This window comes from Equus caballus, chromosome 14, assembly GCF_041296265.1.
Source record: "Equus caballus isolate H_3958 breed thoroughbred chromosome 14, TB-T2T, whole genome shotgun sequence".
Classification (NCBI taxonomy): domain Eukaryota; kingdom Metazoa; phylum Chordata; class Mammalia; order Perissodactyla; family Equidae; genus Equus; species Equus caballus.
In genome coordinates this window covers 52,197,608-52,210,528 of record NC_091697.1, presented here as the reverse complement: position 1 = coordinate 52,210,528, position 12,921 = coordinate 52,197,608, and the positions used below count along the sequence as shown (strand labels likewise).

The window sequence follows — 12,921 nt, the reverse complement described above, 5'->3', positions numbered from 1 at the left end:
TAGGGCTGTCAAGATCGGCTGTGGAGCATGAGAGGGGAGTCAAAGGTGGATTGTTTCCACCAGGAGCAATGCCTGCTTGCATATACACCACAGGATCAGGCCCTGAGTCCAGGGTCTATTGATTGCATGGGTGAATGTCTTTCCTGGTTAGAGCCAGCCAAACTTCCTATGTGAAAGGTTTACCTCTTGTCTCAGAGGTAGTATAAGTATTAAGACAAATAATTGGAGTCAGACTACCAGCCCCAGCTCTGTCACTTACCAACTGTGTATCCTCAGGCAAGTTACACAATCTCTTCGAGCCTCAGTTTCCCCTTTTGGAAAAATGGGACAACAGTAGTACCTCCATCACAGGGTTGTTGGGGATACTGAGATAGTGTACATAAATAGGCCTGGCAGAGAGCCTAATACCGAGTCAAGGCTTAGAAAACACTGATGTTAAACCAGTTCTCAGTTAAAACAAGCAGACAGAAGGCTATGGAGTAAGAGTTATCTTTATTTGAATTGCAAAGTATAAATATGAACCAAGTTTGGAAATACGGGTTGTAACAGTTCAGAAATGGCACCAGAAACTTCCAGAAGGGACCATAACAGCATACTTTTGTAGTTTTGGTGAGGTGGATGGGTTTATACAAAAGCCCTCCTCATCTCCAACCTTCTTGGTAGCAATTGGTAGGTCATCAATTACCAAGAACAGTCAGCTCCAATGTTTCCTTTTTCTTTGCTAACACCTTCTCCAGATTATCCTCTGCTGCGCTGACCCCTGCATGAAGTAGCACCAGAAGAATGGCAGGAGTAAGAGAAATGTCTTGACATAAGGGAGGGTGAGTTCCCACTCTGTGGGCCTGGGGCCATGGCGGGTGAGGAGCCAGGACAGATGCAGGCATGGAAGCCCAACCTCTTCTGAGATTTGGCAGGGAGAGGACACAGGGAAACACTGATATCTCTTACACTTTGACATCAGCACCTTGGGCTTTCAAAACACAAATGGTAGACAAAATTGCCTAGGCAAGACCATGGTCCAACTCATAGAGTGGATCTGACAAAGTTAACTCCTACATCCTGACCGTACATACCTCCCCCTGTGGCGCTCTGATGGTGGAAGATCTTCAGAAATGTGGACAGACAATAGATTACTACAGATGGGTCACAGAGCCATCTCAGATCTGCGGCAGAAAAGAGTGATGCTGAGCCAGATAGTGGGGGACGCGGGGTGGAGGGCCAGGAAATTGCCAAAGTAACAGTCTAGGCACTTGAAATATTATTGTTAGATTGTTAAAAACTAAATAAATTAACATATATAGAATAAAATAAATATATAATTTAAGAGGCATTTTACAAACAAACAACAAAAAAAATAGTTGTTATTCTTCCATCTGGGTAGAAGTCCCAAAATTCAGAGTTCTCAGGCTTGTGGTATTTCACAGTTAGCTCATCAATTCCAGCGCTGGAGGGTCCAAATGGCAGATCCCTTGGTGGCTACTTGAGTACATGGCTTCTCAATCTTTGTTACATTCTTCCAGTCCACAAATCTTTCCTTCTTCTTCTCCTTCTTTCTTTTTCAGTCAAAGATCCTGGAGCATATGGAATTTAACTGGCATCTTAATCCAGAAGATACATGTTTAAACAAACTTGCAGGGGTAAGTGGGGTTTGGTGGAGGGGAATCAGAAGGGTGTGAAGGTCCTTCATTCTTGCTTCCTTCTGACCCAGATCCCATTGGACATGTTCTGTTTGGCACTTCAAGGCTCTGGTATTTTGGCAAAGCAATTATGGGAAGCCTGATCTAGATGGCAACTGGGGATGAAGGAGTCTTTGTGGCAGTTGTGAAGTCCTTCCCCTCTGCAGAGTCTGCGATCAGCTAGTGTCTTGTCAGAGGTAGCAGTCCCCAGCTGATTCCTAAAGTACAGGAAGAAGGCATTTAAGCCGCATACAGTCTTAAGAAATGGAAAGACCATCTGGAGGGAGTGGAAGAACAGGGGATGAGGACAGGAGAAGCTGTCCTCTCAGGCATCTCTCTTGGGTATCCCTCTAGCAACTTTCACCCTAAGTGGAGATGAAGCACTGACAGCCTTTTTGAAAACAAGTTCTGCAATGGGACCCTGACTCCATAGCAGCCTACCCCCAAGCCCCTAGGTCAAGAGAGGAATTCAGCATGCCTTGAAACAGATCCAGGAAAGGTGGTGATGGTGAGTTTGGGCAAAGGATGGACCATTACCTTGAGCATAGTCTCTCTCAGTGGGAAGTAGTCATGCCCAACTTCACTTTCTCTTCATTTTCCACATCATAACCTCCTCTCCTATGGTACCTAAGAAAGATAAGTTTTGTGAGCAAGCTCTGCCTGCTATGTCAAGGTGCAGGTCCCAGAGCAAGTCTTTCCAAAGGACTCTGCCATGGTGGTTCTCTCCACTACTTGGAAAAGCACAGAGAGTATGGTGGCCTCTCTTCAAAGGCACAACTGGCCTAAGGGATGTCTGTCTCTAACAGCAGGCTAAAATTTGCTAAGAACTTTCACTTCATTTATATAATCCTCATAACATCCTTATGAGGTAGGTGGACAGAGATTGCAATCATTGGAAGAATATAGCCCTCAGAAAGACAGGTAACTTGGTCCAGGTCTCACAACAGATGAGTTGAAAATGGGCACATAGTGTCCTCCAATCTAGAACATAACCTGGATTAGAAGCACAGCCTGAGGTCCAGATGCCTCAGAACTGGAAGGATATACCAATAGTGTCACCATGCCTTGACTCCCAAACCACATAGTAATGCCATCAAAGAACAGAGTCAGGAAAAAGAACTGTGTGAACAGGTGGCTCCAAGGGGGGATTACTGGGCCTGCTGTGAAAAGCAAGACCTGCTATGGCCTGGCAAGTTCTGTCCTGGGCTCTACACAATGGACTCATGTCATGCCAAAGCCAGGTTCTTGGAGAACTTGTACTCACGAATGTCAGACTCCTAGCCCAGGATCTGTGGGTGTTGGAGGGCTCATGTGATCACCCAGCAGAAGACCCAGGAGGAGGAATGGAAGTGATCTGCAGAAACAGCATGCAAGGACCCCCAACACTCACCTAAACATGAGAAGCCCCACGATGACAAGCAGACAGACAGATGACAGCACCACGGCCACCACAGCCAGGATGGTTGTGTGGTCATAAGTATATAGGCGATTTTCCACCGGGAGGGTCAGCCCATGGCACCTCTCTCCATGGTAACCTGGGTGGCAACTGGTCCAAGACAGAACAAAGCAGAGATGAGGTTAGTGGTTTGGCCTCTCTCTCTTGGCAACGGCCCATCTACGTAAGCCAAATCCCACTTCTTGTGCCCTCACCCTGTGAGTCCCTACTGTGGTCCCTGCCTTCCTCTATCCTTCTCTATTAGGAGACTCTTTAAAAGCCCCTCTGAAGGCTCTGTGGCCTTCCTCCCTCACTCCATGTCCTGCCTTCTCTACTTGCTCTGGTCCTCTGGCCTATGATTCCTGTTTCAGGCAGGGAAAAAGTGAGGGAGGACTTCAAGGTCTCGGCTAGATATGTTCCACATGTGGATGATGTATTACATACGTGTCAAGATGTTCTGTTTAAGCCAGTTAAGAGGACTTAGGCACAAGAGCTGGTGGGTTGCGTTGAGGGAATTCAGTATCACTCCCTTTAGGGAGGCCCCTCAACACTCTGACCCAGAAATAAACTCAGCCTTCTCCACCAATGCTTCCAGTGTCCAGTCCCTCTCCGCCACTGTCCAGCCTATTAATAGGTCCTGTGCCTTTGCCAGGAGTCAATTTTCTCAAGTTGCCTTCATTTAACTCCCAGCTCCCTCTGGATGCAGGACCCAACTTGAGAGCTTAACTTCAGCCTTTGGCCTCTAAATGCCGGGCTATCAGGCCTCTTTCACCACGGCACAAAGCAAACAAACCAAGATAACATCTTGCCCAGCTGTCCTGCCAGAGCATGGAAGAATGTCAGAAACAACCCTTTGACTCTTCTCACTGAAGAGATAAATCAGATGGCAACTGCCTCTTCTAACACAAAGCATTTCCTGGAAGCTCTTAGGAAGACTCGGAAATGCCTGCAGTTGAAAAAAGTACATTCTCGCGCCTTCCTTTCTCTGAGCACCCCAGAGATCTTTTGATGTAGGTGAGAGCCCCATGTTACAGAAAGGCAGAGCTGCTTTCCACACACAGCAGGGTCACACAGCAGGGCAGAGATGTGGACATGGATTATCTGACTCTGAGTTCAGTGCGCTGCCACTCACATCCAAGAATGCCCACACCCATCTAGGGGTGCAGTTGCACTGCCTGCCTGGGGACTTGAGGCCAGTAGCTGCTGAAGGAAGCACTGAGAGTTTGGTGGCCCTCTATTTAGAGCTGTGCTTCCTCTGAGAAGGAGGTTGTACACTTGGTGCCTCAGAGCAAGGCATCCCTTCTTCCTGCCGAGAGGCGCCAGAGAAATGAACCTGTTTAGACCTGGCAGCAGAGTGGCCGGGGGGTGCTGCAACCCTGCCCCTGCCTTCCTGCCCAGCACTTCTCTCTGCCCCAGCTCTTCCTGGGTGCTTGGGGGAACCACCTCACTGCAGGAAAGGAAAAGTGTAGGTCAGGCCCACTACACACACAGCAGAGCACACAGTTCCTTGCCCAGCCTCTCCATACAACTGTCCCGTCAGCCTAGGTGGGCAAAACACTGATCCCGACCCTGCCAGGACGTGGAGGAAGCTCTCAAGAGCGCCCCTGGGAAATCACCTGTGCACAGCAGTGTACAGTTTACAAGACACTCCTTATCTACTAGCTTAACTGAACCTCATAACATCCTGTCAGGCAGATTGAAAGACTAAGATGAAGAAGGGTCAGAGAAGTCAAGTGATTTGCCGAAAGTTTCATAACTAGGAAGCATCAAGGCCAAGACCAGAAACCAGTCTTGGCAGATTCCAAGTTCATGATTCTTTCCACTCTGAACAGTGGAGGTTACCCGAAGGAAACACATATCTGAGGGGGTTGATGGGTTCTTGAGGCTGTCTGACCTGCTTTCTGACTGTATTACTATTATCTTTAACTTAAATAATAAATAGCAAACATCAAAGGCTTACTATGAACCAAGTACTCCGTGCTAATTGCTTTATAATGATCATTTTATTTAATCTTAAAAATATCTTTATGCAGTAGGAGTTACTATCCCCATTTTAAAGATGAAGAGATTGAGGCTTAACTTCTGTGAGATAACTTGCCCAAGGTTACACAGCTAGTGAGTGTAGAACCAGGACTCAACCCAGCATTCTGGATGACTATGCTCTCCTGGGGAAGGGAAGCTGGAGTTCAGTCTGTTTTTCACTTCCAGCCCATCATTCAAACCCCACAGGTAGTTACTCAGATGATAGAAATAAAGCTTGGCCTCAGAGTCCTGCAATTCAGTTACATAATCCCTCCACCCCCACCCTGAGTCAAAAGGGTAATAATGTAAACATCCTAATATTACCTACTTCCCCCTCCCTTTTCAGATGACTCCCGGCTTCCCCAGGGAAGGAGAGGGGACGAGTACATTCCAAGCATCCCTGGGTGCGGGCAAGATCGTGTGTCCTGCCTAGAGCCAGCGACCCAACAAAGTGAGACATGTTCGTCCTACCCATGTCTGTGACCCATTTCAGAACTTGTATTATAACAGAAGCAAGAACCTTCTAGGTCCAGAGACATCTTCCAAACTGGTTTTCTCTGCCCTACCCCAGGAGGTGGAGGGGGAACCATTTGGTGGAGAGGACCTAGAAGACACGAGTTCCAGACAGGTTCTGCTACTGTTTCTACCCAGGTGATGTTGAGCAGTTATTTCTGAGCAGAGCTTCTGAGCTCTGGTTTTCTCACATAAAATACAGGAATGATAAAATGCCTAAAACCCCACTAGAGTGTTGTGAAGATCAAATGAGACAATATAGATAAAAACAGTTAATAAAAGGCCGAGTTTGAGATATATGTGAGTTATTATATAATCAGACTCCAAAGGGTAAGGAATGGGGCACCAAAGTCAGGTGGCGCCAAAGAGAAGGAGGCTCAACATTCCTTCTCAGCATCTGGGCAGGGAGGCCAAATGGAGCCTCCTGGCCTGTCTCTCTTCCAGCTCTGAGTCCTCCTCAGCCTAACTTCCTCCAGGTTTCCTCCAGCAACAGGAAACTTTGCAGCCAATTTCTGGGTCAGCAGCCAGTCAGGAGCCCCAGGAAACTGCTCTTTGAGGGCGACTTTTGGCTGATGACACAAAAGGGTTTTCCTGTGGATGGTGGCTGCGGAGGGCTGGCTTAGGAAGCCAGCTGGCCTCAAGCTCACCACGGCAGCCTGGACACACCCTGGCTGGCGGTTTCTGGGTCTGGAGGCAAGCAGGAGCCACAAAGGGCCCCAGATGTTGGTGCCCAGATGTCACATTCCCCCAAACCAGGAGCTCTGTATCTTCTTGCTGCCGTCTGCTCTGAGTACTAAGGGCTGGAGGCAGGCGGCAGCCAAACTAAACACAGAATCCAGCCTCTTGAAAATCTGTCTAGGAAGAAGACACAAAGTCTTCAAATCAGATTGCCATGCTCTTACGCTAGTAAAAACCTCAAGAGACCTCTAGGATAACAGCTGCCCTCTATAAAATCCTGCTCAGACTCTGTAAGGACAGACAGGGAAGAAGGACGCAAGCCAACACCTAGTACAGCCTAAGGGCATGAAAAGCATGTTGGACTGGAAGTCAGGCACCTGAGTCCCTGTCCTGTTTCCATCCACTTATTTAGCTGTTGATCTCAGGCAAATCACTTCCTACTTCCTGGCTCCAGTTTCCTCATCTTTCATGTAAAGACAGAAAGCCCTGTCTATCCAGCAGAGGGCTTTTGAGAATCTCAGGACAGTACCATATCTCCCCATCCCCTAGAAGAGCTGGCACCAAGGAGGTGCTCAACACATACCTGTTGGGCCCAATTTATATTAAATGTAAGCTGTGAAGCTCCAGGGCAAAGGAAAGAAGGCATTATTATGGTTATCATCACCATCCCTTGGGCCACCTTGGGTGCCACCTGGGCACCCTTATCTAGGTTCTCTGGGCTTAGGTGGTGGTACAGCTCAGCTCTCCAGAACCTCCTTACAAGAGTTCTCAGCTGAGCAGGAAGTCCATCCACTGGCGTCCTGGACCAGTTTGACCCAGACAGATTCCTGGCCTCAATCCATCTTGACTACCCTCAGAGTCACTGCCTCCACCCTGTGCTAATGATGCCACTTTACAAATTTAAGACAAACATTTTCTGCCTTGTCTCAAGATCTTGGGAAGGATAATATGGGGACTGTCTATGTCACTCTTAAGCAACTCCCTCCAATACCAAGATCCTGACAAGGATGTTATAGGAGAGGGGATACAAGTGACCATGGACATGGTGGGGAGTGATGAGTCTGTCTGCTAATTGCCAAATACATGGCAACTCTGCCATGTGAGATCAGATGGGGACAAGGAAGCTTTAAGAAGCTGAGGGATCTGAACCAATCACAGCAGAAAAGATGCCAGGCAGCCAGTCTTCTTGACAAGTTGGGAGACGGAGGCACCCAACAGTCTTCTGGCTCTGTCCAGAGTCTTCCCTGTCAGAGTCTGACTCCCCAGAGGGACCTCGTGCCCAGCGGAAGACAGTGGACGTTTGCAGCCTGATGTGGGTGTTGTCCTCAGGCACAGTGGTGACATTATCCCTGCCAGAGAGCATGGCAGTGCCGTCATCCCTGAGAGTTTGCCAAGGCAGCCGTTTGCTGGGCTTGGCTTGACAGGGTGGCTGGGGAACCCACAGCCCCTCCACCCACACCCCTGCCTAGGGAAGGGGTGGTGCTGCCTGACCAGGGGCTGATGCCTATTGGGTTGGGTTCCATTTCCCATTAATCTTGCACAAAAGAAGTGTTCTCCCACCCCTATGGCCAAAGGCCAATGCCCACCATGTCCTCCACCTCCTGACTCTTGCTGGAGTGAGGGAGAAGGAAGGAGAGGCTTCTCCCTGCTCCCACGATGATCACTTTCTATACAGTCCTGTCATGCCTTAGAATCAACCCATATTTGCTCATTCATGCACATATGTCCTAGTACACACACACCTGCACAGCATGTGTCCAAATGCACCTCATACCCACCTGCAGGTCTTGGGAAAGGAGGCCACAGGAGCTCCACTCCACCCAGGAAGCCCACTCTGCCATGTTTCCTACTGGCTTCTCCCATCTGGAGTAGGGCATGAGGTAGGAATGAAAGACCTGCCTTCAAGTCTACTCTCCTAGCCATACGCTCAGTTCTGAGCAAGCAGGAAATGTCCCCAAGGATGAAAGAACGTCACAAGCCCACGCCATAGGAAATTGCATCCTACGTGGGGGGAGCCCCTTCCGCTGACTAAAAATATTTCCCCTCCTCCCAACTTCCGCCCAGAGGTTGAGAAGAAACTGGGTGGAATTATGAATTCAAGGAACAATGACAACGAGGAACAGCCACGTGGCTGACAAAGAGTCTGCCGATGAGAATCAGTCCTGTGGCAGGGACACTTACATGCATGATGGAGCCCGGAGCTCCTTCACATATTTGCATTCTCCGTGGATGCAGAAGTCCTTGTATTTCCGAAGACATGGGTCTCTCTTCTTCCCTAACCCTTTGCCTTTCTTCTTTTTTTTCCCACGCTCCTCCTTGCTTGGTGTGACCAGAGCTTGTGGCTTGGATGAGAAAGCAGCTGCAGGAGAGAAGCATTCTGTTAAGTCTCTGACTCTCCCGGGGGAAAGAAGCAGAAGAGCATCTGGAAGGAGTACATACTCTTTGATCCCACCTAAAATCAGAGGGCTTGGGAAGGCCCCTTGGCTCAGTGCCTCCCAAGGGCTGAAGGAAGACTGGGCAGAACTGCCAGAAAGCGGTAGAGGAAGTAGAGGCTAACAGGGTCCCAAAGAAGGCATTTCACAAACTCAGTTTAAGAACCTCATTCCAAGAATGCTAGGTTCTGTTGAGTAACTGCAGCTGATTGGGCAACTCTACCAAACTCACCCCCACCCCACTGTCCATCCTCATCTCCTACTGCCCCACGCCCACTTGGTTCTATTTTGGCCTTAAATCAGCCTCATTTCCTGATGCTGCACTCAGTGACCCACTTGCAGGAAGACAGTGTCAGAGATAAAAATTGCTTCAGGAGAAGGTACTTGGAGGGTTTTTTGGGGGAAGGAGGCTCCTAAATAGGAACAGTGCCCATGTCCAGCTGGCCCCCTCTGGGGTACCCATTAGCACCAGGTACCATGAGCAAAGCCAGGCTTGGGGACAGCAAGCAGGCCAGCCCTGGTCAGGACCTTGCTTTATTGACTTTAAGCAAAATATTTACCCTGCTTTGTGCTTTTTGCAGCTCACCACTTCTCTCAAGGGTCCATTTACATTTATCCCCAAATGTCCTGTTTATAGCCCTCTAGGATGGGGAGTACAGTGTGTACAAGGGGTAGAAAGATGGAAAGTAAGAAACTATCCAGAAGGAACTGGAAGAACGATTCCACCTATTCTTTTCACACTTCAAAAGGGGAAAAACAACCTCACACAGACATCCAGCTGGGACTGACCACGGGCTACACGCATTAGCCCAGGGGTCTGACGCCAGTACCCTCCTCCCCTACCCCCAGCAGAAAAAAGGTGCCTGCTGTCTGTGGTTGTAGCCACATTTCTGGCAGAAGGGTGAGCATCATACATTAGACTGGAGACCTAGGATCATCAAGCTGGAAGTGACTTCAAAGAATATCATGGCTTTCCATTTTCAGATGAAAAATTTGAGATCCCAAAAGGCAGTGAACCGCTCAAGGTCATGCAGAGTTGCGATCAGAAATGCGGTCTCTGAACTCCATATCCAGTGCTTCTTCCAAATACATCAATCTGCCTCATACACCCCTGTCCTCTTCCCCGGACAAGTCCAGAGCACCTGGGATGTTGAGCCAGGAATGAAATAATGAATGGGCTCTGAAGTCAACAGACCTGTGCTCCAATTTCAGCCATGTGATCCTGGGCAAGTTGCTCAATCTCTCTGAACATCAGGGTTCTCAGTAAAAACTGGATAGCAGGACTGCCTATCTCAGAGGGTTGCTACAAGGATTAATTAACCCACCCTAACATGTTGAGTGCCTAGAACACAGTAGGCACTTAATAAATGCTAACAGTTATTTATTTTAGGTGATAGGATCCCCAGACATGAAAAACAGTCTTCGCCCAGGAAAGCCAAGAGAAGGGAAGAGAGGCAGATGCCAGTAGTCCCACGGTCCCCTCTGGTGCAGACCCGAGGCCCCTTCAGAGCTCAGAAGGTGAGGCAGATGCTCAGAGGAACCCAGTGACCAGAGCTGTGGTGAAATTGAGACAGGAGGGCCAAGTCAATCAAAGAAGGGAGGGAGAGAGTGATAGGGTGACAGCCAGGCTCCTGCCAGGGACAGGGAGCAGTGAGTCAGGTCTGCAGAGGTATGAGGAGCAGCCGTGTGGGTGGAGGGTGAGTCACAGCCCAGCTCTGCCCAGCCTAGGAGGAGAGGGCCAGGAGGATCCAGGTTGTTCAGGCCAGGGGTGACCCCAGAGAGCCCCTATGAGAGGATGAAGGGTGGGAGCCCAGACTCAGCTTGGGAGCAGACCCTTGATTTACACAAAGCAGAGACAGCACCTATGGGTAACTCTGGGTAAGGAGGGAGAACGGTGGCTGAGGAGCAGACGGGGCTAGAACAGGTGGGTATCTTTCCAAATACAGTCCTTCCGGGGCTCCAGGGGTCAGTCCCTACTCCACCCTCAAGAATTGCTGCAGGTGGCTGGGGGCAGGGAAGCAGGCAACACTGGAGGCTCTGGACTCTGCCCTGTGCCTGCACTCGGCTACAGGCACATCTGCTGGTTGGAGGATGCCACCAGGCCCTCCCTCCCTTGGAGTCTCTCTCATGGACTCAATGTGGCCAGGAAGTCTCCAGGCTTTGGTAGGATTTGTAGACACCCAGCATTCCAATACAGCTCCTTAGGGACCCAGAGCTCACCATTCATGCTGGCCTCACCTGAGGAGACCAAGAGTTCCTCATTCCTCTCTGTTTCCCCAACTTGGAGTCAGGTGGACAGAGGAGACTAACTGCATACCTACCATGTGCCTAGCATCTCCAGGTCTGTTACCTTATTTTATACAGAATAGTCACTTGATGTGAGAATTAGGACTTGCCCCATTTTTACATTTTACATAGAACTCAGAGAAACCTTGTTCCTATCACCCAGCTTACGTCAGAGTAATGTACCCACTCCAGACACCTTGCCTGTCTCAGTACGCACCAAAGTACCCAGAAGGACAGCAACTCAGCATGAGACCCAAGGGCAAGAAAGACAGAAGGACCCATATTCCAGGATCTCCCAGTACGCTTGTCAGGCAGAGCAGCTTTTCTTGAAATCCTTCATGAATACCCCCAACCCACACGTGTACCCAAACAGCACGAATCCCGGATCATCTTATTCTGCAACTGCCCACCAGGGTCTGAGGATGGACAGCCCCCACACCCACCTCTGAAAAGGTCCAGGTCTGCTCCTTGCAAGTCTGGGACTTCCCCGCCCCGGTCTCCTCCCGGAGGCAGCAGCTGGTCTGTAGATTCAGTGGGAGAGTCCAGGTTGCTGGTTCCAGCCGCCAGCCCTCTCCGAAGCCGTTCCAGGCTCTCTCCGGTCACCAACGCCGAGAGCACTGCAGGCGAGGGGCGAGGCCGCATCAGACCCCCCGCCCAGACCCCTGGTCGCCACGCACCGATGCCGGAGCCCGCCTGTCAGAGAACACGGGCCCCACCAAGTGGCCCGCGCTGGGGGCGCTGCAGCGACCTTCCCCCTGTGCCCCCAGCACAGCGTCCCCATCCCCCCTACCTCCGGGGGCGTCTGCAGCCCTCTTACCTGCAGCCACAAGGAGCTTCAGCACCACCAACGGCAGCAGCTTCATCGTCCCGGACTCGGCGGAGGCAGCGAGGCAGCAATCACTTTCGAGGCGGCGGCCCCTGGGCGCTGGCACTAGAGCTGGGGCGGGCGGAGTGCAGGCGATTCCTCCGGGCACGATCTGATGCCGGCCTCTGGGTGCAAGCCTGGCTGGGACCTGCGCGGAGCTGTCGGTGCTGGGCGTGTGTCTGTTCACTCCGTCCGTCCGTCGGTCCGCCCGCCTGAGCCCTGGCGCCTGTGTCAGGCAGACTAGCCGCGTGCCGCGCGCAGCTCCCTCAGTCGACTGAGCGCTCCTCGGCGCGCGGCCGGGGATAAGGCTCCCGGAGGCGCTGAAGCCCCGCCCCGGCCCGCGCCGCCCCATCCCCCTCCCGCGCCGGGAAGCTCGCCCGGCTCCCGGCGCCGCGGCGCAGCCCCCAACTCCGGGGGCGCGGCGGGGGAAGGGGGCGGGAGTACGGGGCGGCGCTCTCATATTTTGGGACCAGGCCAGCGCAGCAGTGGCCTGTCTGTGGGTAGGGCTGCTGACCGGCAGGTGGCGGGGACCAGTTCCTACCTTTCTCCAAACGCTTGTCGCGCTGCAGCCTTGTGACTGCTGAACTGAGCTCTGTCCTTGGACACCCCTGGTTCCCTCCCCTCTTCTAGGCCTGGTTCCTCGGGCTATCCCTGCTCCAAACCAGGGATCTCCACCCTTGTCACCTTCTAAGCAGAAGCCTACTTCTTTGCCTACCAACACAGCAAGAAGTAAATAATAATTAACTCATTTATCATTTAAAAATTAGACACATGAATGCCAGCAGGTCTCAAGAGCCCAAAGTAACCAGAGTTGCAATTGCAGGCACCTGGTATCAATTCAGCAAAAGCAAAGAAGTTAGTATTCCTGCAGCCACAAGTGGCTTCCCTTCATTTTTCCCCCAGGGGACATAGTCTCCATTAGGATGTTTAAACTGTGAATTATAATTCCTAGGCTTCTGGGATTACAGAGACACAGGTTGTGAAACAAGCCTCACACTTTTTCTTGCCTTTGAA

General features: G+C 50.8%; 1 protein-coding gene across 1 annotated transcript; it reads right to left on the bottom strand.

The window, feature by feature from the left end:
* Positions 1-473: 473 nt before the first annotated feature.
* On the bottom strand, positions 474-12,320 carry HBEGF (heparin binding EGF like growth factor). The gene is made up of 6 exons (XM_023617572.2): positions 11,860-12,320; positions 11,486-11,659; positions 8,506-8,683; positions 3,067-3,222; positions 2,214-2,303; positions 474-1,894 (listed from the first exon to the last, which is right to left on the bottom strand). The coding sequence occupies exons 1-5, from the start codon at positions 12,257-12,259 to the stop codon at positions 2,231-2,233; spliced, it is 981 nt and encodes a 326-aa protein (XP_023473340.2). The 5' UTR covers positions 12,260-12,320; the 3' UTR covers positions 474-1,894; positions 2,214-2,230.
* Positions 12,321-12,921: the final 601 nt, after the last annotated feature.